At 46.1% G+C, this 27134-nt stretch overlaps 1 protein-coding gene and 1 pseudogene across 3 annotated transcripts in view; both read right to left on the reverse strand.

Annotated features, from left to right (window-relative positions):
• The window catches only part of KIF16B (kinesin family member 16B), a 276855-nt gene that overhangs the window by 69736 nt on the left and 179985 nt on the right, over positions 1–27134 (reverse strand). For all 3 annotated transcript variants that reach the window (XM_033429440.2, XM_049699212.1, XM_012533190.3), the window contains one exon: positions 14527–14649. In XM_033429440.2, coding sequence (XP_033285331.1) covers positions 14527–14649 — 123 coding nt within the window. The remainder of the gene's footprint in view (positions 1–14526; positions 14650–27134) is intronic.
• On the reverse strand, positions 14658–26900 carry LOC125961420 (uncharacterized; annotated as a pseudogene).

A 27134-nucleotide genomic window follows, 5' to 3' on the forward strand; every position in this document is an offset into this window, starting at 1 on the left:
CATAGCTTAAACTTATACCACTGATTCCCGGGATGCTCATCTCTCTCCCTTGAACCCAGACTCATACATCCTACTGCCTACTTGTTATGTCTGCCTACCTGGATGTCTAACTGCATCTCAAACTTAACATGGCTAAATTTACCAAAATTAATCTCATCCAGACTTGCTCCCCCATCTCAGTAATGACAATGCCATTCTTCAATTTCTTCAATCCAGAAACTGTGGCATCATCTTTGATGTTCCTCCTTCTCTCACGGCTCACATCCAATCAGTCAGCAAATCCTTTCCACCACACTCCAAATATAATGAGAATCTGACACTTTGCACCGTCACCACCATTAGCATCTTGGTCTAAGCCACCGCCACCTCTTGCCTGGACTATGTTTAACAGCCTCCTACCTGGTCCCCTCGCTTCTGCTTCTGTCTCCCTCCCCGCAACATTCCCCTCACTCCTTTCTCAACACAGCAGCCACAGTAATCTTGTTAAAAACTGTCAGATGAGGCCATTTCTTTGCTGAATGGGACATCCTCCCAAGGCGTCCCATCTTGCTCAGGGTACAAGTTCAAGTTCTTGTGCTGATCTACAAGGATCTCTACAATTTGTCCCCTCCCTGGGCTCATCTCCCACCACGTTTTCCCTTGCTCACTCTGCCTTCCTTGCTTATCTAGAACCCATCAAACGTACTCCACACTAAGTGTGGCCTCAGGAACTTTGTCTGTGACCTTTCCTCTTTCTGGAATCCTCTTTCCACGTGACTAGCTCCCTCACTTCCTTCAAGTCTTTGCTCAAAAGCCACTTTCTCAGTGATGCCTTCTCTGGATATACCATCTCAAATTGCACCCCCTTACTCCCCATCTCCACACTACTTATTTCTCTTTTCTTATCTTTCTACTAAGCACTTCTTACTACCTAACACGGTACAGTCACACCTCTGAGATATCGTGGGTTGGGTTCCAGACCACCCCAGTACAGCGGATTGCAATAAAGTGAGTCACACGAATTTTCTGGTTTCCCAGTACATATAAAAGTTATGTTTGCACTTTACTGTAGTCTATTAAGTGTGCAATAGCATGTCTAAGAAAACAATGTACATATCTTAAGTGAAAAAACACTTTAACGCTAAAAAATGCTAACCATCATCTTGACAATGCAGGGTTGCATTACAAACCTTCAATTTGTAAAACTACGCAATATTTGAGAAGCGCAATAAAACAACACCATCTGTATATATTTACTTGTATGTCCTATTTCTGTCTCTCTTCCCTACTAGAATAAGCTCCAGGAGAATTAGGATTTTTAGCTGGTTTTCACTACACCTTAGAAGAGTACCTGACACACCACGGGCTTCCTGATGAAGAGCTGGAGGATGGAGCCCCCAGTGGGCTTGTCTTAAGTGTACTCAGGCTTGGCAACAGTGAACCAGCAAGGCCACTGTTCATCTCTCTGGTAGATGAGATGGCCTCCAGCAAAATCAGGATATGGATATAGATAACTGGACACCAGCTCGTGAGGCTTTGGCCGGCAGCGTCTTCCTCTTTTTTTTCTTTCTTTCTTTTTTTTTTTTTTTTTTGGCCACACCACATGGCACATGGGATCTTAGTTCCCTGACCAGGCATCGAACCCACACCCCCTGTATTGGAAGCACAGAGTCTTAACCACTGGACCACCAGGGAAGTCCTGCTTCTTCTTCTTTGTTGCTTTCACAGCTCATTAATGTCAGACCACATTTTGAAATCTCTAATTAATTCAGCAGCTGCTTCACGCTTACTTCATAATTTGGGTTTCACTCCCCTTTCCCACGGTGGCCCCAGAATAATGCCTTTATAAGGCACGGCAACTTCCCTGACAACTCGCACATACCAAGTCTCCGGAGGACAGGGCGGCTGAGTGACTTCCCGGGGAAGCAGAATCAGGGCATTTGGGCACAAAATGATAAGCCGGCAAGAGGAAGATAAAGTCCCTGAGAGAGCCCCCAAAAGCGTCCAATGCACTTGCTTCTGCTTCTCGATATCAGCCCCCAGTGCTCACAACGGGATGCAGGATGCAGAGGGACAGCGGGGGTGGAGCTGGAAGGAGACAGAGGAAGATGGCCTGACGGGGAGAGAGCTATCCAAAGCTGTGTGTTCCTGTGAACTGGGCTCAACGAGGTCTGTAAGGGGATCAGATAATGAAGAGGGTGGGGACTCTCTGGAACCATTAACACTGTATATAATTTCCCCAAAATACTGAACAAAGAAGATCATTATGGGTACATTTAGGGCAATGGTTCATTTTGTTGCCTCGCATCTTGATATTTTAATAAACCCAAATACAGATCTCAGCAGCTTCTGCCTTCAATATCTCAGTCCATAACCTAAACCAGCGGTTCTCAAAGTGGGACGCCTGACCAGCAGCAACAGTTTCACTTGGGAACTTGTTAGAAATGCAAATTCTGAGGTCTCACCCACACTTCATCTGGAACTCTGGGGTGGAGCCCAGAAATCTGTGTTTTAACAAAATCTTCAGGGGCTTGCGACGCAGGGTAAAGTTTGGGCAGCCTTGCTGTAAAGCTCTGCGTGTTGCTGCCCCCAAATCAGATGTGGTGGCTTGTGGAGAACAGGACGCATTCTCAGTATAACTGCAACACAAGCTTAGAGCAAGGCAGAGAGAAATCTCCAAATTCTTTACCCTTTCACAAGCTTCCTGCTTTCCACTCCCCTCCATGCACTCCCCTCTCAAGGTCAAAGCCCTTAGCATGGCATTCAGGACCTGTTCCCAGCTGACCCAACACTACCTTTTCTAACCCCAGCTCCCAGTGCATTAAAAAAAAAAAAATCTCACACTTCAGACAACTGGTCAACACAGAAATGGGGCACGTTTGTCAGTCTCTGGAAGGGTCTTTCGAATGGCCTCCTCAGTATCCACCCGTCCCGTGGCCTCCTGCTCAGCCTCCAGGGCGCGTGTCCAACCACAGTCCCTCCCTTGGCAGCACCCCTGCTTCCACTCCTTTCTCCCTGGAAGAATCATTCCCTCCTCCGTGACTTCCCGGCATGCAGCTCACACTCTGATCAAAGCACACATCACGGGACATTAATTATAGAATTAAACTTGTACTAGTTAATTTATATAACCGATATTAATTATATAAACGTCTCTCTAACCTACAAGGTTGTAAGCCTTCTAAGGGAGTGGGCCTTTGGCAGTAGCTGGGGTGGTGGTGGGAAGCCTCTCATTGAAGGAATAAACGTTTATTGAGCTACTAGTATGTGTCGGCACCATATCAGGTGCTGGTAGTTTTCCGAGAGATGTACTTAAGGTTAGTTTGCTTTTCAGAGAAGGTAAGGCTCCACTATCTTGGCTCCACTAACTCTGTTCTGGTGATATCTTTCAGGTTCATCTGAATCAAAGATTATTTTCATTAGTCGCATAATGGTATCATTTTTTTGTTTTCTCTGCACTGAGAACAGGGTGCATTCTCGATATATTTGTAACCCAAGTTTATAGTGAGGCACAGAGAGATTTCCAAATTCTTTACCCATGAAGTTTTCACCTGAATCCAGGTTAAATACAAGGATCACAAAGGCTCCGGTTCCCGCTTTGTATATAAAACACTTTAAGTCTCCCCTTGCCTATCAACACGTAAACAAGCTGAGCACAACGACATGAGTGAAGACCAGCACCAGCACCACAGAAATGGTGCCCAAGGCAACCATGTGGCCACCTCCCCACAGGAAAACAGTCGGGTCCCTTCTCTGTAACAGAGACAACCGCACTTTGAGAGCCGGGGAGACAGCGCACGTGAAGTTTGGGAAAACTACACAGAAAGTGGAAATAGACACTAAAGTCCTATTTTGCCCCCAAATTAAAACTGGGCATAGGATGAGGTGCTGATGCAGAGAGGAGGCACAGAAGGTCAGTACACCCAACACATCAGGTCAAAACGCTCAACTGTTCTCTTCCATGCTGAAAACGCAGGGCATCATTGCTCTGCGGCTTTGAGGACCAAATTCATTACTTCTCACTCACTGAACGAGTCTGCTGATACAAATCCATCTTTTCTGGACCATAAAATGATCAAGTGCAACTTAAAACACCATAAACGTGTCCACAAGATGAACTGCGTTCACTATGAACAATTCTCAATTGAGTGCTTTCCACAAATTTATGTTATATACATATTTTGCCGGTTTAAGGACTGTCGATTTTAAGACCTGTCATCAGTTTGTATTTGCTTGTGTATATCTATCTGTGTAAGAAGGAGAGAATCAAGTTTCTCACCCAAAGAAAAATACTCTAACTGGCCCCAGGTAAGTAAGCAGTTACTCGTAGAGGTCTCCTCAACAACATTTATTTTTAAACAACATTTGGAAGAGCTCCATCAAGTATATACAAATGAGATGCCCTGTATTTAGCAACAGCTTGAAGGAAATGGTCTAATACCACCCTAATATATACTAAAACAAGTTTTGCCAGATTTCTGCAAAATACAGTCTTGTGCAGTAACATAACTATGAACATGCTTGAGGAAATATGAATATATAACAAATATTTCAATCTGTATAAACAGCAAGCATTAATACATTAGATTTCATTAAAATCTCTTCAGACAAATGTTGCAAATAGAGCTACCCAGGAGGTGGGAGGAGAGGCCAGCAGCCCATTAATCACAGCTCGCCACCCAGTACCCCTCGCTCTGGTCCACCTCTGGGACGGCCCAGTCTTTCTGAGGACAGACAGCCCAGTGCTCTCAGATTTCTGACGGGGATGCCCACACCAAGTGTGCTGCATCCGATGTCTGTCTCCAGCGCGATGCTCTAAACTCTCTCCATCTCCCAGCCCCTCTTTTCTTCTGATCACTCACCAAGGGCTCAGGCTGGATTCCAGCTCACTCTTCCTGCCTCAAACTCCCTAGCTCCCTAGACCTTCTGGTGGGACCCCGTCGGAATAACCCCCTTCTGTCCTGTGAGCTACTCGGAACTGCTGCAGACTGCCCTCATTACCCCTCCCCAGGAAGGCAGGACGCACTGACACTAAATGTACGCTATTTTAACTCTGTAGGGTCACTCCTACATGGAAATCCTTCTAAATTACATTTTCTGTGATGAGTATTTCCAAACGCTCTAGGTTTTCAATCCTCACGGACAATGCTGTTTTACTGAGATGTTAAGGTCGCGCACACCCAACTCCGGAGCAGCCTCTCAGCCCATCTCAGAATGACGCTGCTACCGCATTCTTCCCCCCTCCCTTCAAGACCGCTTCAGCTTCACTTCATCGTCCTCCTCTGCTTCTACCAGAAAGGAGCTCCTCCCCAGGGCTGGCCTCAAGTGGTACTACTTCCTGTTACCAAAGCATCATCTGTACCCGTCTACCCGCGGGCCTGTCCCAGTGTCCTGCTGCCTAGAATGCCCTCTCTCACTCCCACCAAAACCTGAAGTCTTCCCGGGTGCCCAACATGACCCCCTTCGCTCCGCACTGTCCTATTTTCTGCGTGTTTCTCTCCCCCTCTTCACCGACCCCAGAGTATGTGAACAGCTTATGCATCTCTTCTGTTCCTCAATACCTTGATACTTCTAGTATGGTCTTTAAAAAAATGTTACAGGTACCAAATAAATACTTGTTAAGCAATAAGTGAATGAATAATAAAGATAGCGGAGCCCAGGGCCTCTTCAGTAAACTCTCCCCTGCTATTTTCTCATTCCCTTTCTGGCCTGAAACGTGGGCAGCAGAATGATTTGCATTTCAGGTCTTTTCTGATTTACCTGTAAATGTTTAAAGTTTTTGGACAATAGGCGTTGGAGGAGACAGGGAGAGGGTAAAGAATTGTAAAACAAAGAAAATGTCATTTACCAGATTCCTTTGGAAGAGAGGAGTCTTGATTTAGTGATAAACAATTTGGGGGTAAGAATGAGTGCGGGTAGGTGTGTGGAAAAAACTCCTGAAAAAAACACATCAAGAAACAAGCGGTGGTCTCTGAACTGCCTTTACAGGGTGGGTCCTATTAACTGAAGAACTTTTTGTTTCTGAACGTCATGGTCCCCTGCGTATGCAGGCAGGCGTGGGGATACAGGCCAAGGAAGGGGGCTGGAGCTGACACCCCACCACTACCCTTAGCAGGGGGGCAGCAGCTGGAGTTCCCAGGGGACATCTAGGAAGCGGGGTGGGGGACACTGGTGCTTTGGGGAGAACGTAATTGTCTAAGGGGGTATTTTCAGTTATTTGCTCTGAGATGTGCAATGTATTTCCTTCTCTGGTTCCCTAGGAAACTACAGCAAAGTTTTCTTTCTGGGGAACCCAAAGGAGTGCTGAGCTCTGTGGCCAAGTGGACACAAAGGAAAAGACACTGTGTCAGCAACCATCCAGGGTACTGGAGGCGAGGGGACAGCTGCCATTTGAACTGTGTCCTCCAACCATGTCACGAGCTCCTGAGCCATGCTTGCATCCCCTCCACTGTACTGGGCTCTGTGAACTTGAACTAGAGCTCCACCAACTACAGAAATCCCGTCTCCACGGCACCTGTGGGAAGAAGACGGACCCTGGCAGGAGGAGATGCAGGGAGAGGGGAGTCTAAGGTCCAACCCTAGATCCGTCCCCGCCTGCTGGTAATGTGGAAGCGTGGTCATGGGGTTCACAAAGCCAAGCAGGTATAAGCTTATTCAGCCTAATTATCTAGGAAATGCCCCAGACATCCTCCGTGTAGATGCGTCACCAACAAGGTGCCCTGGAGTCTCTGGCTCCTGAACCCGGTCTGAATCCAGTGCACCACGCAGACAGGAGCCTGGCGGCTGACTGCTGGTTACGGCACCCTCTGCATAACAGGAAGTGATGCAAAATCAAACGGGGCTTTCTAGCTGGCCCAAATCTCAGCCTTCTGCAATAACTAGAGAGAATGGCTTCTTTATGCTTCAATCTCAGTACCTTCAAAATAGGAACAATACCATTTATTTTAGTATACTTAGTTTTATATGGTAATTTGAAGGTAAACTTGAAAGAATGTACCAAGACCCGAATATTCTGGTAAGATGGATGCCTTTCAAATCTAAGATCATTACTAAGGAATACTTCTTCCTCCCCCTAACACCTTGGTAAAACAGGAGAGGAACTGGGGTATTATTCTACCTTAAAATTGTGAGAACTTGGGAGAATGACAGCCTAAGCAATTTCCCAGCAAATTACTCAGACACCCAGAGGCAAAGCACGGAATGCAAACTCTCTACCAGTCATCGTTGGAGAATGCAATCATGTAAAGCTCTGGATTAAGACAGCCCTGGGTCCTGACTTTAGCCCACTCACCACTTAGCTGTGTGACTTTGGCTAAATTATGCAACTCCTCCAGCCTCAGTTTCTTCATCTGTAAAATGAGCTCATGACACCTAACCTACAGCTGTACTAAAAAACGTGAAGCAACGAGCAGAGTGCTGGGGTACTCAGTACCTGGTAACTCCTGCACCGCGATCACGTTCCTTAAAAAGCCCTTTTATTACACATATTGAAAGGCCAGGGTACCTGTGGGCAGCAACTGCAAAAAGGGGAGTTCAAACCATTTTGTGATTTCTTTTAAAACAAATTTTACTCTAGGAAGAGATGTAAAACTCCCAGAATTCTGAAATGAAGGAAAGGAAATATTAATATATTCTTATAGTGGAAAAACAAACTTGAAATGGAAATCCAAGGTAGGATCACAAGGTGATGACTGCTTTTCTTCTATGCTTGTGATTCAATCTCATTTCCTCTTCACCATTTCTCATGTCTGCAGCATCACCTCTGTGAAGATAAACAACTGCCCAAGTAACAGCAATATAAAAGATGAGTTGTTTTGTGTTAAAATAGGGGAAGTGAAAGTTGTTTTTTCTTATTTTTTTAGCGAAAGACAACATTCTCAAAGAGATGGGTAGAGTGCTTAAAGAAAAAATAAAACCTTAGGATAAAATATGATTCTTTTAAGGTTATTTCTTCCACTTGATATTTATGTTTGAAAATGGTCCACAAACTGAGTATTTGAATCTAGATGGACCACAGCTCACGCAAGCCTCCATTTGTCTCAGCTCTGCTAATGCACACGCGGGAGAACATCCATCAGTTACTAATAAGCAGAGATTCAGACGCCAACACACAAATCCTTCTGAACATTTATATCCTATCAAGTTGGGAATGTTTCTAAAAGATGTATGTGTGTGCATAGTTTATCTAATAGACTGAAATGGCTCTTATTTCTGTTCTGCCAAATAAAAAGACATTTCCCTGACTATAAATGTGATTTCTTCAGCTCCCAAACTGCACATTTTCTGGGCATTTCCTCCTTATGCTTCCTGGCAGGTCTATCCACCATCAAATTCTCCAGGTTTGTCAAAACGTTAATAGCACCAATTTATATGAAGTGCCTGTGACTTGACCAGAATTCAAGATCAAAGTTAAAGCACACACAAAAATAACAGCAACACTTGAAAACAAGTGAGGATTTGGAAATGGCCACTTTGTCTAGGGCAACACTAGGGCCTCAACTTCCAAAAGGTGCAGAAAGTAGTGATATTTAGAAGGTACAGTAAGATGAGTACGCAAGGGAACCGGGATGGCTCAGAGGACTTAGATTCCATGGACATCTGGTACCTGGATCTACTTAGTAGCTGCGTGGCCCTGGGCGAGTCACTCATAATTTCCTCGTTCATTAACTGTAGATAGTATCCCCATTTTGGTACATCTTCCACGCTTGCGGAAGGGTCTGGCAAAGTGCCTGGGACGAAGAAGGTGCCTGATAGATGTCAGTGTAAAACGTTTTACGCAACTTGGGGAATCTGGATTTCCACGTCAGATTTCCCAAGTCTGAAGTGTTGACAACTCACTCGAAACGTTTTAAAGTCTGTTCAGGCCAAACAAAGCACATGACCCACCGCCAGTGTGCTCCTGCCGCTGGGAGTCAATGCTGTTCCACGGTTTCTCGGCCCTGGTCCCCGGGTCCCTGCACGTGGTCCTTCAGATGCAAAGGCAAGATTCCAACTTGAACCTCGGCCGCGCTGAGGTTCTACCACTATCCCATCTCACCTTCAGGGTCTCTTCTTTCGAGGGAGGACCCGGCAGATGGGAGAGCTCTCAGGGCTAAACCTCTCCCGGGCTCTGGGACGCAACGGACGGAAATTAGGAGGCAGGACTCACAGAGCTAAAAACTCAAAAAGAAAACGCCTACCACCGCCCGGGTGCTCAGGGATTACCCGCAGGGTCTACAGGTCTGCGCTGGGCGTGTTCCCTGAGGTTAGACTTCTCCGCTGTCATCCGTTCTCCTGTTTCCTCTGCCTCTCCTTCTCCTCCTCAGGCCACTGACCAGGACTTAGAGAACGTGAGCAGGCGCGCGGGGACAGGAGGAGCCTGTCACCGCGGTGCCTTCAGCAAGGGCCTGATGAGCACGCTAGCATGGGCTGCTTGCTTTTTGGGCGTCGTGTGTTCCAGGTAGAGCGTGGAGTCTCGCATCCCTTTGGTCTGCGAGTGGACACAAGGCTGAGCTCCTGCAGCCACGTGACAGAAGGTGGGGACCTGTCCTCTCCTGAACAATACGAGGTGCCAGCAGCCTCCTTACAGGAGACGACACTACCACATGGGCTTCCAGGAGCAGCGGCTGAAGAGTGCCCGGGGGCCCAGATGAGGAAGGGAGGGCGAATCAGTGATGAACCTGCCGACACAGATGGAGCACGAGGGGCCCCCGAGGGGCTGATTACAAAGGACACCCAGCCACATAACCCCTGAAGCCCCAAACAGGCTCTGCCTCATGACAAAACCTGTGGCCAGCCTTGTGTGGGTCACATCACAGTCATCTGTACGGGGCCCATTCCCAGCCCGGCCCGTGTAAGGGCTGGGGCCTCACGGCTGCACAGGCTGACGAGGGCCCATGGAGCTGACACCTACGGGAAAGACCGGCGATAAACACGACAACGACCAAGAGAAGAAAATGGGACTGTGGCTGTGACGGGAGTAAACCGGGTAACGGGGTGGCTGGGGGGCGGGGGGCGCGTGGCACTGGCATACATGTCAACACTCGCCAAAGGAGACAGGAAGACAATCTCCTGTGAAGATTACTTCCGGTTTTAGAGGGATGAAAACTCTCAGGAAACAAAACATTAAAAAAAAATTACCAGCATTAGATTATTTCTTTATATTATCATTTTAACATGTAAGTTAAAAGGTAGGAGATTTAAAGCTATGCTGGAGACATCAGCTTATTTCTATGACATCAGAGTATGACGGCCTCTGTTAGCCATAAGCACAGATTTTGTGTCATGCTGAAATGCAATTTAAAAATTAAACTCTACCCAGTCTGGTCCTAGCTAACTGAGGATGGCAAGTATAACGCAGGGTAATTGATTTCACGTATCATTCACTGAAAAGCAGTGGAAGCAGGAGTTTGAAGATGACTGTTGTGGTCCAGGTGGAGTTATTACTTTTGACGCCTATAGCTCCGCGCAAGCACGGACTGTGCAGGTATGTTCTGCTGACCAGCAGGCCACATTCAACCACATTCAGCACAGAATGTGCTCTTTTCCAAGAGGAGCCAGCCTGCACACCTTCAGCTCTTCTGTCTGTCTCTGACATCAGCTGGTGGGATGCACCTCTCTCAACATAAATGCGTACACAGTTCCAGAAGGCTGTGCTACTGGGAGACACTGGCAGGTATAACTGCAAGGGTAACAACAGGAACAGATACCCTGACCCAGGGGTTCTCACATGAGTCCTTCAGGGTCAATAAAGGGGGAGGTGACACTGAGATGATAGCTTTCCGTATTGTCAGAAGCAAACATCGAAACAGACACCAACCCACAAACTGTGATGTGTCCACACAGTGGAGGCTGTTTAGCAATAAAAAGAAACAAATTACTGTTACACTTAACTACATGGATGAATCTCCAAAAGGCATGTGGAGTGGAAACAGCCAGACCCAGGAGGGTAAATGCCACCTGGTCCCATCCCCACCGCACGCCAGAACAGATCCACGTAATCTGTAGTTACAGAGAGCAGATCAGTGCTGGAGAAACTTTCCGGGATGACTGAAAAGTTCATAAATCTTGATTGGGGTGCTGGTTACAGGGGTGTACACATATGTCAAAACTCATCAGACTGTACTTAAAATGTGTGTATGTCACTGGATGTAAACTATGTCTCAATGAAGTCGATTTAAAAAATTAAATATGACCCAAACCCAAAAAGCTTACACTTACCCATTCTCACAGTTAGTTCACAAAAGAAAGTTGTTTTTAATCCCCCAAATAGAGAAGATGTAAAAGATAGTCTTTTTGAATTAAAAACTCTATTTTTCTCATTTTAAAGCCCAGTGATGGAAACCTCCTCAGGACTCATCAGGGATCAGAAGACAAGCCTTTGGGAACCACTCTTCTCTCCCTCTCTCCCCCCAGACCCCCTCCCTGCAGCCTACCTCGAGCATCCCTTTAACAAGGATCATGACTGCTTAATCTGGCAATGAACAGACCGGACTGGAGGACTGGAGCTACCAGGTTGGGGATTAAAATGAAATTGGACAGGAAGAAGGAATGATCTAAATAACTAATCAATTCTATCTAAAGCAGGGTGGGTAGGGAAGGGCAGGAGGCAGAGGGAACACGAGGGGTGAGGGAAAAGCTGAGAGACAGCGCTCTGGGGCTGCCACCCCTCCACAGGCCAGCGTCCTCCTGGGGACCTGTTACCTCAGTCACTGGGGACTTGCACCCAACAGGACCTGCGTGTGGCCGAGTCAGCTCAGCCCCTTAAATGAACCAGATATAAAATATCTATATATCTTATCATCATATTTTCCTTCAAAGAAGATCTGAGACTAACAGAACAGACATTTCTAAAAATAATACTTTTTACCTTCCTCTCCTTAAAGCCATTGGCTCACCAAGAGAATTCAGTAGCAGCCAAAGTATGACCCTAAGTGTGACTACTTGTTCTAGAAAACACTGCGTGTGCATGAAATAAAGTGATGGAAGGAAAAGGCTGGCATAGTTCATTTTAAACTCAGAACACTAAGAGGAAATAAACAACCAAAAAGCGAAGAAGACGACAAAACAAAACCCCAAATCCTCATAAAGACACAGTAGCACATTGAACGTCATGAAGGGGATTCCAAGGGTAAAATCTCCCTCATCCCCGACACCCTATGCGGCGCTTAGGATGTGGCCGGCACTGTTCCAGGCACTTCACGTACAAAAGCTCCTACAGTCCTCAAACCAACCCAGCCTGCGGCTTTCCTCAGCCCCATTTCACAGATGAGGCACAGTGAGGTCACCTGGAGGAGTAACACTCCCCCAGCACTTTTCAGACAGCTACGCTTCTGCTGGAGCCTGGCTACTTTTGTCTATTTTGTTAAGGGCGGGACAGTATATTCCCAGGGGTTCTGTTTCTAGTACTGGGCCCTGATGCTCTGTTGACGGGGTGCTCCACCCGCCACGGGAATGTGAGACCATCAGCCCTCCTCCCTGTAAATGCACAGGGCGGCCCTTCCTACTCGGAGAAGTGGGAATTCTCCAGGCAAATGCTGACAGTCGATTCCTGGTGCTAATGATGGCAATACCTGGGATGAGAACGGAAGGAAGCGGAACAATGACATGCTCTCAGACAGGGCTTCGATCAGTTCAGAGAGGGCCAGCCTAGATTCTGAAAGGTGCCAGACAGTTCCCATATGTGGTTTCTCTAACTTGCCTTTACGGTTGCATCTTCACAATTTTAGCCAGATCTGCATACGGCAGGTCTATAATTTGCTTGCAAATTTTATTTAAATCAACTCAGTTAAAAAAAATTACGTATCTTCTTTATTCATGACTTAAGTTCTATGCATGAAATCGATTTAATAGTCATACTTTATTAATACATTTATCTATGGAAATTCTATGTACCAACTAAAATCATTGCATGTCCTCCACTGCTGTGACTTCTATGTTTTGAAGAATTCAAATTCTGAACTGGTGAAAGCCAGTCTTTATCCTCTAATTTAAAAATATGGAAATAATACAAACACGCCTCAGGAAACTGTCTCTCAATATGTATAAATGGAACTCTCCACACACACAGTTTCAAATGGCTGACGAAAGAAACTGGGCAGGAATCAGGCACTAGGTCAGGAGGAGCAGAAGCACTGGATCACAGACACGGTGCAACATTTTAATAAGAAATCGCAGAATCTGGCCAAATTCAACCACCAACAGTAGCACACAGGAATCATGTCTTCTCAACAGAAACCTCAAAGATATAAATTAATGTGCACGTTTTGTTAAAAAAAACGGGGGGGGGGGCTCAGTAGGCAGAAATAAGAATCTAAAACCTTGATTAATCAGGAAAGTTATTTGCATTGTTTCTCCAGGAAGACTGAAAAGGAGCGCCGGTGCCTAAGGGGAGGGATCCCTCCGAGCCCAGGGGCTCCTCTGAGGTGCAGCCAGGAAGTGGGTAAACAGCGGGGGCGCGGCGGGGGGCGGGGGGGGCTGGCTTTAGGATCCCTCCGCCCTCCCTCCCCCCACAGCAAGCAGCTCACGCTTATCTGCTTCTACAGTGTTCTTCCTCCTACGAGACTCCCTGACCAAATTGTTCAGCGAAAAAGAAATCTGGAAACCACTGGTGAGGCCCAATTTCCTCACCTTACCAATGAGGGGACTGAAGCTCAGAGAAGGTAAAGACTTTGGGTCACTCAGCAAGGTAGAATCCGAGTCTGAAGAACTCAACATCCAGATTCTGGCGTTTATCTGACCAAAAGCACCTCTAGGAATGCCCCCCGGCAGACAGATACTGGGGACCGTAGTGAACGCCATACAACACCCTCGCCTACCCTCGAAAATGAAGACGTGTGATTAACCATCAATTCCTCGAGGAGGGGATGGCGGCCAGCAGTATTTAATGAAGTGTTATGAGTCAATGGAAGTCAATTAGAAATAAGATGAAGGGGAAGTATTTGGGGAAGTATGAGGTAAGGAAACAGGCACATCTCTTCCTGAAAAGCTGTATAAATCAAATAATGTGTAAACAGATTAGGAAAGCTTCCTAATTAAGAACAGAAACAAAAACAATGAAAATAGCAGAAGTAACAGCAACAGCTATAATGTATCCTTTATTATCTACCAAACACTGGAGTCAGCACTTTATATGCACTTAATATCCCTGTGACATAAATATTACTGTTCCCACTTTTATAGATTAAAAAACTGAGCCTACGCCCATGGTAGGGTGACCAACTGTCCTGGTTTGCCTGGCACCAAACGGGTTCCCGAGGTGTGGAACTGTCAGTGCTGAAAGCAGGAAAATCCTGGGCAATCTGGGGTGGCTGGTGACCTTACCTGTGGGGCTGGTAGGTGACAGCAACTTCCATGTCAGCCGGACTCCCCAGACACCACTACCTTCTATGGGATAACTTCCCTCCATGTGCTCCAGCCTAGACTTTCACATACTGGTTTAAAGAAGGGCATGACCAGTATCGTACAAAACAACACGTTCATATGTAGCTTTAGCTCCATTTAGAGAAAAGACAGCACTGCAGAGCCTCGAGCCTCCATCCCCCAGAAGAGTAAAGAAGGGACACTTACCTTGACCTCAAACTCGAAGTGCTCGTCCTTCCCTTGGCCGCAGAGGACATAGCGTGGAATACTAATTTTGATGGGGTCCTTCAGGTTGTCTGGATTTGCTCCCAAAGAGCGAGACACCATCCGCTATCAAAGGCACATCAGATGGGAGAACAAAGAGAGAGACCAAGATCACTGCACTGCAAATACCCCGCCCGGCCAGGCGGAGGAAACGCATTTCAAGCAAAGCAAAGAGCATCAGACCAGTAGAGTTTACTTAGAAAAATGATGGTTTCCTTTGAAAGAGAAACGCTAAGTCTCTCTCACGACAAAAGACCATTTCTTTAGGGATACTGTTCTAAAAAGGTAGGGCGAAAGCGCTTCCAAATGTTGTTTGGCTTTGATGTTCCTTCCAATTTATAAGAACAAGTGAAAAAAAGGACAGATTACACATCCTGACTCTAAAAAAAAAGTCTGGTATAAACCAGATTCTTTTCTGAAAAGTCTTGATCACTGAACAACTTCTTTTTTCTTCACAGACTACCAGACTGCTGTACGTAAAGCTCTAAAGCTGGAGATTTTATTCAAATGCACTTCATTTTTAACTTCTAGGCATTTTTATAAGGCAGTGTAGTGTGGAAAGCTCTTTCAACCACAATTAAAACGAATCCCCAGTGTTTCCTTTAGGCTCCATCTGACTAATAATCAGCTGGGCTCTGACAAATGTCTACGGTCTGGATGGTGGGAAGACGGAGGGGCTTGAGGAACAGGCATTAAAAAAAATTAGAAGGGAATTCTCCTGAGTGTAAATGGAAGGAAATCTCTGAACAATCCTTATCATTAACACTAACGGAGGGCTTTACGAAACATAAGAAGATGTGTTTTTGAAGCAGTAACAGTAATAAAATAATTAAAATCATATTTATAGTTAGCATCATAATTACAGTTAGCGTTTATTGAATACATACTATTACTCAGAACTGTGCTGAACAGTTTATGTGCATCGTTTTGTTTAATCCTCATGACCCTCCCCAGGAGGCAGGAACCATTATGAACCCAATTTATCAGATGAAGAGTCCCAGGACTCAGAGCCTAGGTAAATTTTAAGAGTTTAGGTAACTTAGAGGTAAGTGGTAGAGTCAGGATTCGAACTCAGGCTAACCGAGAGAGCCCACATGCATCACCACTATACTGCTAGCATGACATTTATTTATCAATTTATTTTTTAAAATTTTTTATGGGGGTATAATTGATTTACAATGTTGTGTCAGTTTCAGGTGTAGCGCAAAGTGATTCAGTTATAAATATTTTTTCATACTCTTTTCCACTGTAGGTTATTACAAGATATTGAATATAGTTCCCTGTGTATGCAGTAAATCCTTATTGTTTATCTATTTTATACATAGTGGTATATATCTGATAATCCCAAACTCCCAATTTATCCCCCCGCCCATTTTCCCCTTTGGTAACCGTAAGTTTGCTTTCTCTGGCTATGAGTCTGTTTCTGTCTTGTATATAGATTCATCTGTATTATTTTTTAGATTCCACATATAAGTGATAGCATATTTGTCTTTCTCTGCCTGACTTACCTCACCCAGTACCTTTCATGAAATTTTAAAGTAAGTCCATCCACCTGAGATAAACTGAGCTAACAAACACCTCAACATATACAGAATTTAAGAAGATGGAAAACCCATGGTTATACAACTAAACTCACTGATTTGACCAAAAAGACAACAGGGGCAACAAGTTCCCTTTCCCTCAGGCAGAAAGGGGTCCTGGACCCTGGGATCCTCGGCCAGGGGTAGCATGGATGGTCCAGGTTTGCTGCGCATGGGAAAGCTCAGGGCTCTGGACGACATGGAGGCACGTGACCTGCCTCAGGTGGCTGCTCTCATCGAGCTGACAGTGTAAACACACTGGCACGATATGAAGTTACCAAAGCCTTTTAGAGCATCTTACTTTTTCACTGCGTGGCTGGTTACCCCAAACAAGAACCATTCCTTTTATTGCAGTGGTGCACCTGTTTAGCTGCCCTTGGTGTCAAAAAACCATAGCGGAAATCCCTAAAAAGAGAGTTTCTCGATACGTATTGCCAAAGACCTTGCAATCCACTAACAGTATTATTTCCAAATTACTATGAATGTAGACATCTCTCGAAACATGGGATATGTTTATCTATTTGAAGGTGAAAAGGCAGAGAAATAATCTAGTGCTTTTATTTATTTTCAACAAACATATTTAATGTTAAGAAATGTCTCTGACCTCAAAGCCCATGGTTTGGCCATGCAGTCCTTGCTCTGCTGTCTTAGCTCTGAAACCTTCTATGTCATGCTTGTAACTGTATTTTTCAAGTAGGAACATAACCTCTCTTCCACATGTGACACAATCACCTGGGAACTCCACTGCTACAGTGCGAGCGCGTGCACGCGCGCGTGCGTGTGTGTGTGGAGTTGGGAGTGGAGAGCTGTGGTGTCCGGAAGCGCAAAGGAGCTTAGAACAACCTCAGCAGAAGGGCTGCCGCTGTCAGGCTTTTAAGCAAGAACCGGTAACACTAGTTTAGAAGACCCACTCCCGGATCCTCCCTACCGGTTAGAATAACAGGCCCTGCGGCAGCTGACTGGGTGAGGAGCTCTCTCTGCACAGCTGCGGGCTCCCCGCTAAGGGGCAAGAAGGGGGAAAAGGAGGAAGGAAGAAGAGCAATTAAATTGTTCCCCTTCAGGCTCGGTCGATACACAGCGTGATAAACCAGAGCAGTGCTGTTAGTGCCGCTGGGCTAGAACAAAGCCCTAGGGGTCTGGTGCTCCTAAATGGAGAGGCAGCAACCCCAGCTAGGGGACGGGAAAGCCTCATGGAGAAGGGGCTCTGCAGCCAGGTACACAAGGATGAATAGGAGTTTTCCAGGAGGAAGAGAAGGCTCGTTCTGGCAGAAGAAAGGGTGCCCTCGCTATAAACCTTTAGTTCACTGAGGAACGTAAAGAAATACCTGGGCCGATGTTTGGCACAGAGTAGGTGCAGAGAGGAGGGGGGGATGGGGAGAGAGAGAGGGGAAAAACTGTTCCCCTCCAATCGATTAGGAACAGTGTGTTACCACATGTGTTTATCGGTTCTCAACAAGGTGCAGAGGACAATACCAACACGTTTAACACACTTGGTGGATCCTCCACCACTGTCTGCTTCCCTGAAGCAATTGCAGGAGAGGGACTTGGATTCCACATGGCCGTCACCTGGAGGAGACTCAGAATTCAATCCGAGCTTTCGGAGCTGGTCTCTGACGGACAGTCACCCACCCTCTCTGAACCTCCATTTTGTCATCAGTGGAAATGGGCACGATGTTTCCCAAATCTCCTCTATGTGGCAGGAACCCAACTGTGACCAAGGCCGTGACCCGCCCTGTGGGACAAGTAAACTGATAATTACAGCAAGATGAGAAAGTTATGACGGGGGTCACTGAGTGAAAAACATATACACAGATATTGCTATCCAAATACTGTGAACTTCCCTGAGGAAGAACTGCAGTCAAAACCGCCCAGGTACACGGTTAACCAAGCAGTGGAGACTTAACTTTCCAAACACCTTTCCCTATAGGCGCCCTTAGGATATACAATCAAACATCGACGACTTTTACAGAGTGCCAGCTATGGACCATACACAGGGCCAGGTCCTGGGAATACAAAGTAACTTTGACAAAGTATCTGTAACTTCTAAGACCTTTAGTTTTTCTCAACTGCATTAAGTTTTAAACAAAGACAAGGTTTTTCTACTCTAGAAGGATTATACGCTAACGTTAGCAAACGCTACCTTCACCTTCTTTTTTCATATGTCAACTTTCAAAGGGGGTTAAGACTGTAACTGATGGTCTGGTTATTACACAGGCATTTTAAGACTAGAAAGTTCTCTAAGAATGCGTAATTGTGAAATCAATTGCCAATGAAAAGAAAGTTGTTTGATGCATAGGCTTATAAATCCCTTACAGAAAAAAATCACTGCCTTTGATAATTTAACTGGGTATATGAATTACGTAGAGACCAGTTACCTAGGAGACACTGGATCTTATTATGTAGCTCGCCTAAATCCAGGACGGCCCTTTACATCCCAGCACGTGTACCTCAAGAAACGGTTCTAGGTGGTACACAAGACCCACTGCTCCATTCAGGACCGGACAGGGAAGAATAACTGAACCCATTGCTGAGAAGAGGATATTTCTCTTCATTATTCTGCACATTGGGGATTAGAAATATTGTCAGAGTTCCCACATCTGGGACCACAGTTTACTTCACTCTCACTGATTTCACAGTTAGCTGAATATTAACAGGTGTAGAGAAATGAACACCTGCAGAAATGAATAACTGAAGAATAAGCCAGGGATCTGAAGACATTTGAGCAAAAGTATAGAGAAAAATTAAGAGTATGTGCTTCCACCAAATCACTGCTGCAACGTAATTTTTAGACACTATGTTCTGAATTGACATTTGATGAGAAATGTCGAATTCTCAGGATATACTGTTAAAGGTTCCTGACGTTCTCCTAAACTATGTTTATGTTGGGCAGGAAGGAAAACTAACATAAATGTCTCCTAAATTTATTTTTTATTTGAAAGGAGCTATATTTTGAATATCTTGAGATTTACAGTGGACAAGCAAATGTGTGCTGTATCATATATCCCATTATTTGTGAGAGTTTTTAAATTTCTATGGAATTATTTATTTTGGAGTCAGTCACAGTTTCTTAAACTTGGAAGGGGAAGCTGGTGACACATCATGCTAGGAGGTAAAGAAACATGAAAGGCTGTATGTCTGGAAGCACGTCTCGCAGGAGATCTGGATAAATATGTAGGACAGGTCAAGGAATTTCAAATGCACCACAGACTGGCTCTATTTAGAAATAAAAAGTCAAGGAAAAGTACATAATTAGTAACTTGGATTACATTCCTGTACATAAGAAATATCTTTTAGGGACTTCCCTGGAGGTCCAGTGGTTAAGACTTCGCCTTCCAGTGCAGGGTGTGTGGGTTCGATCCCTGGTTGCAGAGCTAAGATCCCACATACCTCGCAGCCAGAAAAACAGAAACATAAAACAGAAGCAATACTGTAACAGAGTCAATAAAGACTTTAAAAATGGTCCTCTTTAAAAAAAAAAAAATCTTTTAAAATAAGATACAGAGAAATATTTTTCTGATAGCTTTTAACAGAACAATGTCCTGTGTCAACAAATTCACTATTTTTCCAGTGGTGTGGAAATATTATAGTCCAGTCCTCAGCCTAAAGAAGCAGACAGAACACAGGCTACGTTTTGAATATTCAGATTAGAATCTTCTCTTCCTACTCAGGCTGTCTCCTTCAAAAGGAGCAAATTAAGAAAATTAATAGGAAGCAGCATTAACATCCACTAGGATCACTGTCGGCACTGCAGAGGGCACAGAGTGAACCGATTCCGAAGGGAGTCATCAACATTCTCCCCTAAATGCTCTAATTACATACCAGATGGCTGAATTCAGTATATGCTTTAACCATGACAAGGTCAGGGCTCAGGACGGCCGTCTGATCTCTTAGCCAAATATCCAAGCTTTGCTTCTAAAATACAGGCAAACCTGGGTTTTTATCAGATTTAGCAAAAACGAGTAATTCCCCTTTCTCTGTTCCCAGCATAGCACATATTTCTAATCCCTCTTTTGTCAACCACACATGCCACAGTAATAGTTCTAATTAGAGCTATTTGCATCAAGCACCTACTATGACCCAGCAGTTTGAAAACGGGGGTCTGGGGCAGAGATGGTGAGGACCCATCACCTTCTCAAATACGAGCCACGTCACAGGAAATGGGGCATAAAGGTAACCTGTGTGAGCAGATGTACGTTACAAATGTGGCAAAAAGCCAAGACATGCTTGCATTCCTCTCCAGAAGGCGAAGCCAGCCTGTGCTGTGAAGGGACCGGGGCTAGTCCCACACCACCTTTGAAGGCTTAGTACCAACAACTGACCTGGATTTGCTAAGACACGTGGCACACCTACCTGCTCCAGGTCAGGCTCAACACTTAACAACAGCCCGACATGTAGAACCACCATGAGCTGCATCTCATTTTAAAGTGACTTTAAAAGACGCACGTCAGGAAACAGAAATATGGGTTTTCAAATAAAGGAGTATTTCTTTCCTTTTGATATGTATCTATATCTATATGTTATCAAGGATAAATTACCCAGAAAATGACAAACTGTGTTGGATATAAATGCTTGTGGAATATCCTGAGTTTACTGGCCTTCCAGTAAATTCGAATCTGTGATTCTCACTAAAAGTAGATTATTTCATCCATGTAGATCTGAGTTGATTGATCAACATTGTTTCAAGGTTTGGAAATACTGAATGATCTGATGAATGTTTCAGCCTGAAGCTATTAAAAATGTCCCCATCTTTCTCTAGACCAAAAAGAACTTCAATGGTCATTGTCTCTGGATAACCCATCGTTAGATGGATGATTTAAAAAAAGACTAAATAACAGGTCTAGTACGAATGTGGCAGTAGCTGTCGTGTGGCTCTCGTTACCAAACATGAGTCTAGGCAGTTGAGGACCTGAGGAGGGAAAACCAGCTGATCTCCCTCCTGGTTCTACAATGTCTTTAATGACCCAAGAAAAATACCACTCATCATCACTCACTGATTTCTGCTGAGCCCTAGTTTTGGTTCAAACTGTACTGAATTCTCAGGTCCAGGCAAAACTGAAGTGGGGGTAGGGGGTTGGTGGAGATTCTCTTTATCAGGTTTCTGTAGAGCATACTGTTTAATCTTCCAACTAAAGGAGCAACTTCGAGCACACAAGGTTATCTGTACTGTACTGCCACAATGATTATACCCAGGCTTTTCTTCTGTAAGAGCTAAAATGTAGAGAGCAAAAAGGAGACATAAGGCGTACGAAGACACGATGGAATTGCAAAGAAACCTGTAAGGCAATTCTTGAAAAACAAAACTCATAAAAAGAGAAAAAATATTTAATGTCTAGAAATTCCAAGAAAAAAGTTACAAGTCAGAAAAAAAATCAATAGTTCTTCCAATCAATTATTCATTCCTACGAAAAAAACAAATCAACAACAAAAAAATGTATTCAGGCAATGTCAAGAATAACCATGACCAGAAGGTGACTCTGGCATTGTGGAAAGAACATACATTCTGGAGTAAGGTCTGGGTTTGAGTTCCAATTCCCAATCAGTGATCCTTTCAGATACAAAATGGAAATCGATAACAATTCGCCCATCCTGGGAGGATCACTGTGGGGCTCCAAAGAAACAATACACAGGAAAGAACTCTGCACACTGTAAACCACAATATAAAGGGTGGTCAGGGCTGTTACCGCTGCAGTCCACTGCATCTGCAGCAACAGAAGGTTTTAACAAGATGGCAGAAGAAGAAAACGTGAGTAGTGATTTATAATAGAATCTCTTTCCTTCTCACCCAACTGTATTCCATTCCGTTCCTTATAAAGGAGGTTTTTTAATAATTACAAGGGTGCATCCTTAAAAAGAGACTGGACGGTGTGGTTTGGAATCTGTGTTGTGTAAGAACCAGCAGGGGGACCGAAGAGTGTTGGAGGTAAAGAAGAAAACCCTGTTGGGGCTTCCCTGGTGGCGCAGTGGTTGAGAGTCCACCTGCCGATGCAGGGGACGCAGGTTCGTGCCCCGGTCCGGGAGGATCCCACATGCCGCGGGGCGGCTGGGCCCGTGAGCCATGGCCGCTGAGCCTGCGTGTCTGGAGCCTGTGCTCCGCAACGGAAGAGGCCACAGCAGTGAGAGGCCCGCGTACCACAAAAAAAAAAAAAAAAGAAGAAAACCCCGAGGAGGTGAGAGAGAGCGCACTGTGTTCTTAGAAGGGCTGTGATATAACAGTTGTGAAACAGACTTGTTCTACTCTGTGACTGAGGGCGCCACAGACGGACGGACTGCAGATGGAGGCCACATTAAGGAAGATTATGGAAACGACGGTCTAATGAGAGCAGATCCCAATGGATAAACTGCTTCAGAGGCAGGTGATGATCAGCCTGTGGAGGCGTCAAGCAAAGACTGAACTGGAAAATAAGTTCAACTAGTAACTAGGACTCAGTACTTCCATAAGGGAGAGGTCCTACAGGTTTTACCTGAATTTATCTTCACTAGAACCTTGGGAACCCTGACCCAATGCATCCGGGTGTGGTCCCAATTCTCTCTCCCTTGTAGCCGTAGGAGGAGGAGCAGATATTCTTGCCATGGCTTCGTGGTGAATGGAGTGTGCGCTGCCTTTTGCCCCTTGACTTTGGACTTGCATGTGTCACTTGCGTTGGCCAAGGGGATGTTAGCAGACATGACGCACGGTTGCCTTTTCGTGCTTCTGTCATCGACATGATACGGCCACTGCCTCTTCCACGTAGATCCAAAATGAGGCAGGTGGTGCAGACCGAACTAGCTGACCTGCAGATGACCTTAGCCTAAAGCAGAGCTGCCTCGATTTACTTGCAAACCATCAGTGAGGAATAAAAGCTTTTTCTTGGTGCGTCACTACAATTTCGAGGGTTGCCTGCTATTTGGCAACAGCTGACTGATACGACATCACAAAAGGTACGTTAAGGAAGGAAGCAGTATCAACTAAAGTGAACAGTGGAAGCTGTGTAACTAAATTAACAAGACGACCTCATGAGAAACTGGTCTGTCCAACAAGACCATCTGAGAAGCACTAATAAAAGTGCTCTAATCTATTTATTATTCAAAGCTGTAATTCATCACTCATCTAAAGAATGTAAATAAAAATTACTGTAATTACGACTACTGGAAGGCGTAAGCATTCTCTCCAAAGGATGCACACACATTTTTTTAAGTAATGGGAACAGGGAGACAAACTGTTTTGAAATGTTTTTCAACAAAGACGAAATAAATTCACCCTGCCAACCACAAGTCTGCACAACAGGCAGCTGTGAGCAAAATGGATTTTAATCAAATTCAGATGAAATCACTGTTTCAAAAGGCCTCAAAGAGGTATTGTCTAGAACGCATTAACAAGCTCCACCACGCTTACGCCTATATTACGACAGTGCAAGATGCCACATAATAAAGTGTGTATGAACCTATTTCTTTCTGATACAGGAACTCATTACAACTGAGAACACGGTACTTCAGACTGGACGCTGAGGCTGCCACGCCTGCTCTGCCGCAGCAGTGTCCCGGCTCAGAACCCGAAAATGAGCCCGTGAGCCAGAGAGGCCCTAGGACTGAAGCCACGGAGGACAAGGGCACGCACACCACTCCACTGGCTTCTCCAGGCATCAATGACCACCTTAATACTCACTTCATGATGGCAAATCAAATTCTCATATCAGGACCGTATTTGATCTCAAGGTAAAAAGTATGCTTAGGTGAAAAGAAGTGACACGTGAAATCTGAACTGCCCAGAGGCGGCTGCTTCTGTTTTGTAGTGAGAGCAGAATGCAGCCCTCATCTCGGGCCACTTGGACCGTAAAGCAGACTGAACAAGTCATAACCGATAATATGATCTGTATGCGATGCCCACTTTTGCTGCGTGCTCCATCTACGGACAATATTAAAGAACATCATTGATAACACAGTAGGATTCTGCTTCTTTACCTATGAGGACGAGCAGGTCTGTCTGTTTAATACGTATCACTCTGTTAAAATTTTGGACTGCTTATGTACTGTTTCCTTTCCAACCAAGGCATCCCTCTGCTGACATCTTAAACTCCACTCTCTCCACTCTTCATGATCATTCATTCCGTTCTTATCAAGAACACACGAGAAAATACTCAATTTAAATTAGGGAAAATATTATTGATAAGATATTAGAAGACTATTGTGGTTCATTTTGGAAATTTTTTCTGTGGTAGGAGATCCACCAGCCAAGCATGTGACAAGCGAACTACCTGTAATCATGTCCTTACCGCAGACTCAAAAGCCTCCACGTGTAAGGCAATAGGGTGCGTGTGTGTGTGTGTGTGTCTGTGTCTGTATGTATTGGGGGTAGAGGGTGTTGCTGAAGAGGTAAAAAGGGCTTCACATGAAAAGGTAAAAACATTTGAATTCCACCGCCTCAAAAAGACAAAAAGCTCCGCTTGGCCACCGCAAACCAGGCTGCGGCCAGCAGCGTGGACCCTGATGCACTCTCCCGGGTCCTGCCTCTCCCCGCTCACTCCCCCAGAACCTGGGGAGAGGAAAACCAATGCTGGAAACTTGGAGCAAGTTCAGTAGCTTGTTGTCGGCGCTGATGGGGAAGAGAGGGAAGACCTGCATTTCCTGACCAAAGGGAGACGGACAGTCCCTGGAAGGGTCAGCCCTGGCACTGGCCCTATCACGGACGAGGAACAGAAGTGAAGGGGGGCTACAACATTATATTGCACGTTATGTAAATATCTGACCAGAACACAAAGTGGCCCCTGCAGGCCAGGCTAAAACGAAGGCCTTAGCGGAATGGCCGAGTCGCTAAGCGCGGACGCACTGCAGCGCAGCTGCCGTGACCCTGGCTGAAGTGAAGGACAGGGGGAGGTGGCCCCCTTCCTCCTGAGACTCTGGAAGCTAGTAGGACATTCATAACTGAGAAACAGGAGAAGGCGCGCGGAGCAACCCAGGGTCAGATGCAGTAAAACACCAGTACAAAACGTGTAACCCGACTCCACACAGGAATGTGAACAGCAGCGTGGGCAAAGGAAGGGGTCAACCAGAGAAGGGAGAGATTTCTGAAGAGCCCAGCTTCACGCCTCTTTCCGGGAGGAGGGCAGCCGGCTCCTGGGTGGTACCGGTGGGGAGAGGAGTCCGACCTGAGGCAGACACGGCCATGAGTTGCTCTCAGAAGCGAGGCCAGCAGGCCCCCGTGGTCGGAGGTGAAGGAGGGTGAGCCAGCTGAGAGGCAGGCGGGAGGGCCGCCAGGGAAGCGCCGGATGCCATCGACGTGGTCTCTATCTGATAAGATAGCGCACGGCAGCCTGGGAAGTTACACCGGGGCTAAGAGTCTCTCTAGGAGAGGACCACCAAAGCTCAGAGGAAGGCCTGGCACACTGGGGGCATGTGGCCCAGGGGAAGGGCAGTCAAAGCTAAGCCAACGAGGGAGGAGCTGAAGTCACAGGCTGGAAAGGAACAGTCCAGAGTCTGAAGGGAGGAGGGAAAAGGCAATGCCCTGACCCCACAGGGCAGGGGTGCTGCCTACATCCTACGTGTTACAGGGAGGGGAGAGCGCTGTAAACCCCCAGGTCCTCCAGGGAAGCCTGATGTGTCACTAACGTGCTCTGCGGCAGAGCTGTCCCAACCTTGGCCAACGGAGGACGTCGAGAGGGTCACTGCCAGACCAGACAGACACCTTTTCAGGCAGCACAAATCCGCCTGCCAGTGTCCAGCAGAAATAGACTCCAAGGCACATAAGCACAGGTCGACACGAGCACAATGTGAAATGCTTCCAGCACCTCACAAATAATGAGGACCCGATTTACAAGGCTGACGTTCAAGAAAGTGAAGCAAGGTGGTGATAAAGATATTTCATCAGTGCTCTACTATCACCTATTTTTAGTTCAGTGGCGATATTTAAAATATTTACATTTTCAATTTATAGAGGCCTGCATTTTTCCAGTTTCAAATCAGTTAGCTACACTGAGATAGACATAGCCCTGGATGACTTTCATCATGTTTATTTTATGAAAGATCTCAAAAAATAACGTGGAGTATTTTCACAGGTCTCCTCCCTAGAGCCTCGTCAAGTGTGCGATTAGGCACAGAGCCTCGTCCTGAGAGGTGAGGGTCAGCTTCCAGACCTCAGGGGCCCCATTGCGGCCGCCCTCCGGACACAAGGTGCTGGTGCACAGCTGAACGTTCTGGGCTTCCTGAGGGTGCTGGGCGGCACTGCTTCCTGAATCTGATGGGTGTGAGTTTCGGGAAGAAGACAAGTTCGATGGTGGACGCTGTTTTCATCTCTAGGACAACAAGACACCTGAATTCACTTAAAGCTCGGCACCTGACCACATCAAACCGTGTCCCTGGAGGCGGCGAGCTCGGAGAGCTGCTCTGAGGGTAGAACACGCCGTCTTCCCTCACCAGGGCGACGTGGGTGTTGAGAAGGACCAGCGGCTGGCAGTGGCCTGGGCCAGAGCCACCCTCGACTCTGACCGTCGTGTACAGCAAGAGCTGAACCTCCACCAGAGATGGGGCGTCCACGTCCAGGTTTCCGTGAAGGAAATAAATCAGGTCGACCAGGGTATTCTGGAACCTGGAGGACAACTAAACTCCGTTCACCAAAACTAAATCAGGGATTTCCGCCTTCCAATCAAGGGAAAGCTGGACCAGATCTTGCTGCAACAAAGGATGGCTGGCGCAGGCGGCGGCATCGGCCTCGGACGTCAGGACACACAGGAGGTCCCAGCACATCTACCGACAGAGGTGTCTGCTGTAGGTGAGCGCGGTGAGCAGGAGACTCTCTGCAGAGCCCAGGAGTGAAACGCTCTGCCCACCAAAGCCGATCTGAACCTCCTGTAGCCCAGAGAGGGGCAGAGCGCGGAGCAGACCCACGGAGGCTGGGGGATTCAGAACCAGCGCGCACAGGGCTGAGGGAGCAGCAGCTCACACGCGGGCCAGGGGGCGGGCTCCGCGCAGCTGGCGACAGCGAGCCAGTACACACGCTGG

This window comes from Orcinus orca, chromosome 16 (assembly GCF_937001465.1).
Source record: "Orcinus orca chromosome 16, mOrcOrc1.1, whole genome shotgun sequence".
Taxonomy (NCBI): domain Eukaryota; kingdom Metazoa; phylum Chordata; class Mammalia; order Artiodactyla; family Delphinidae; genus Orcinus; species Orcinus orca.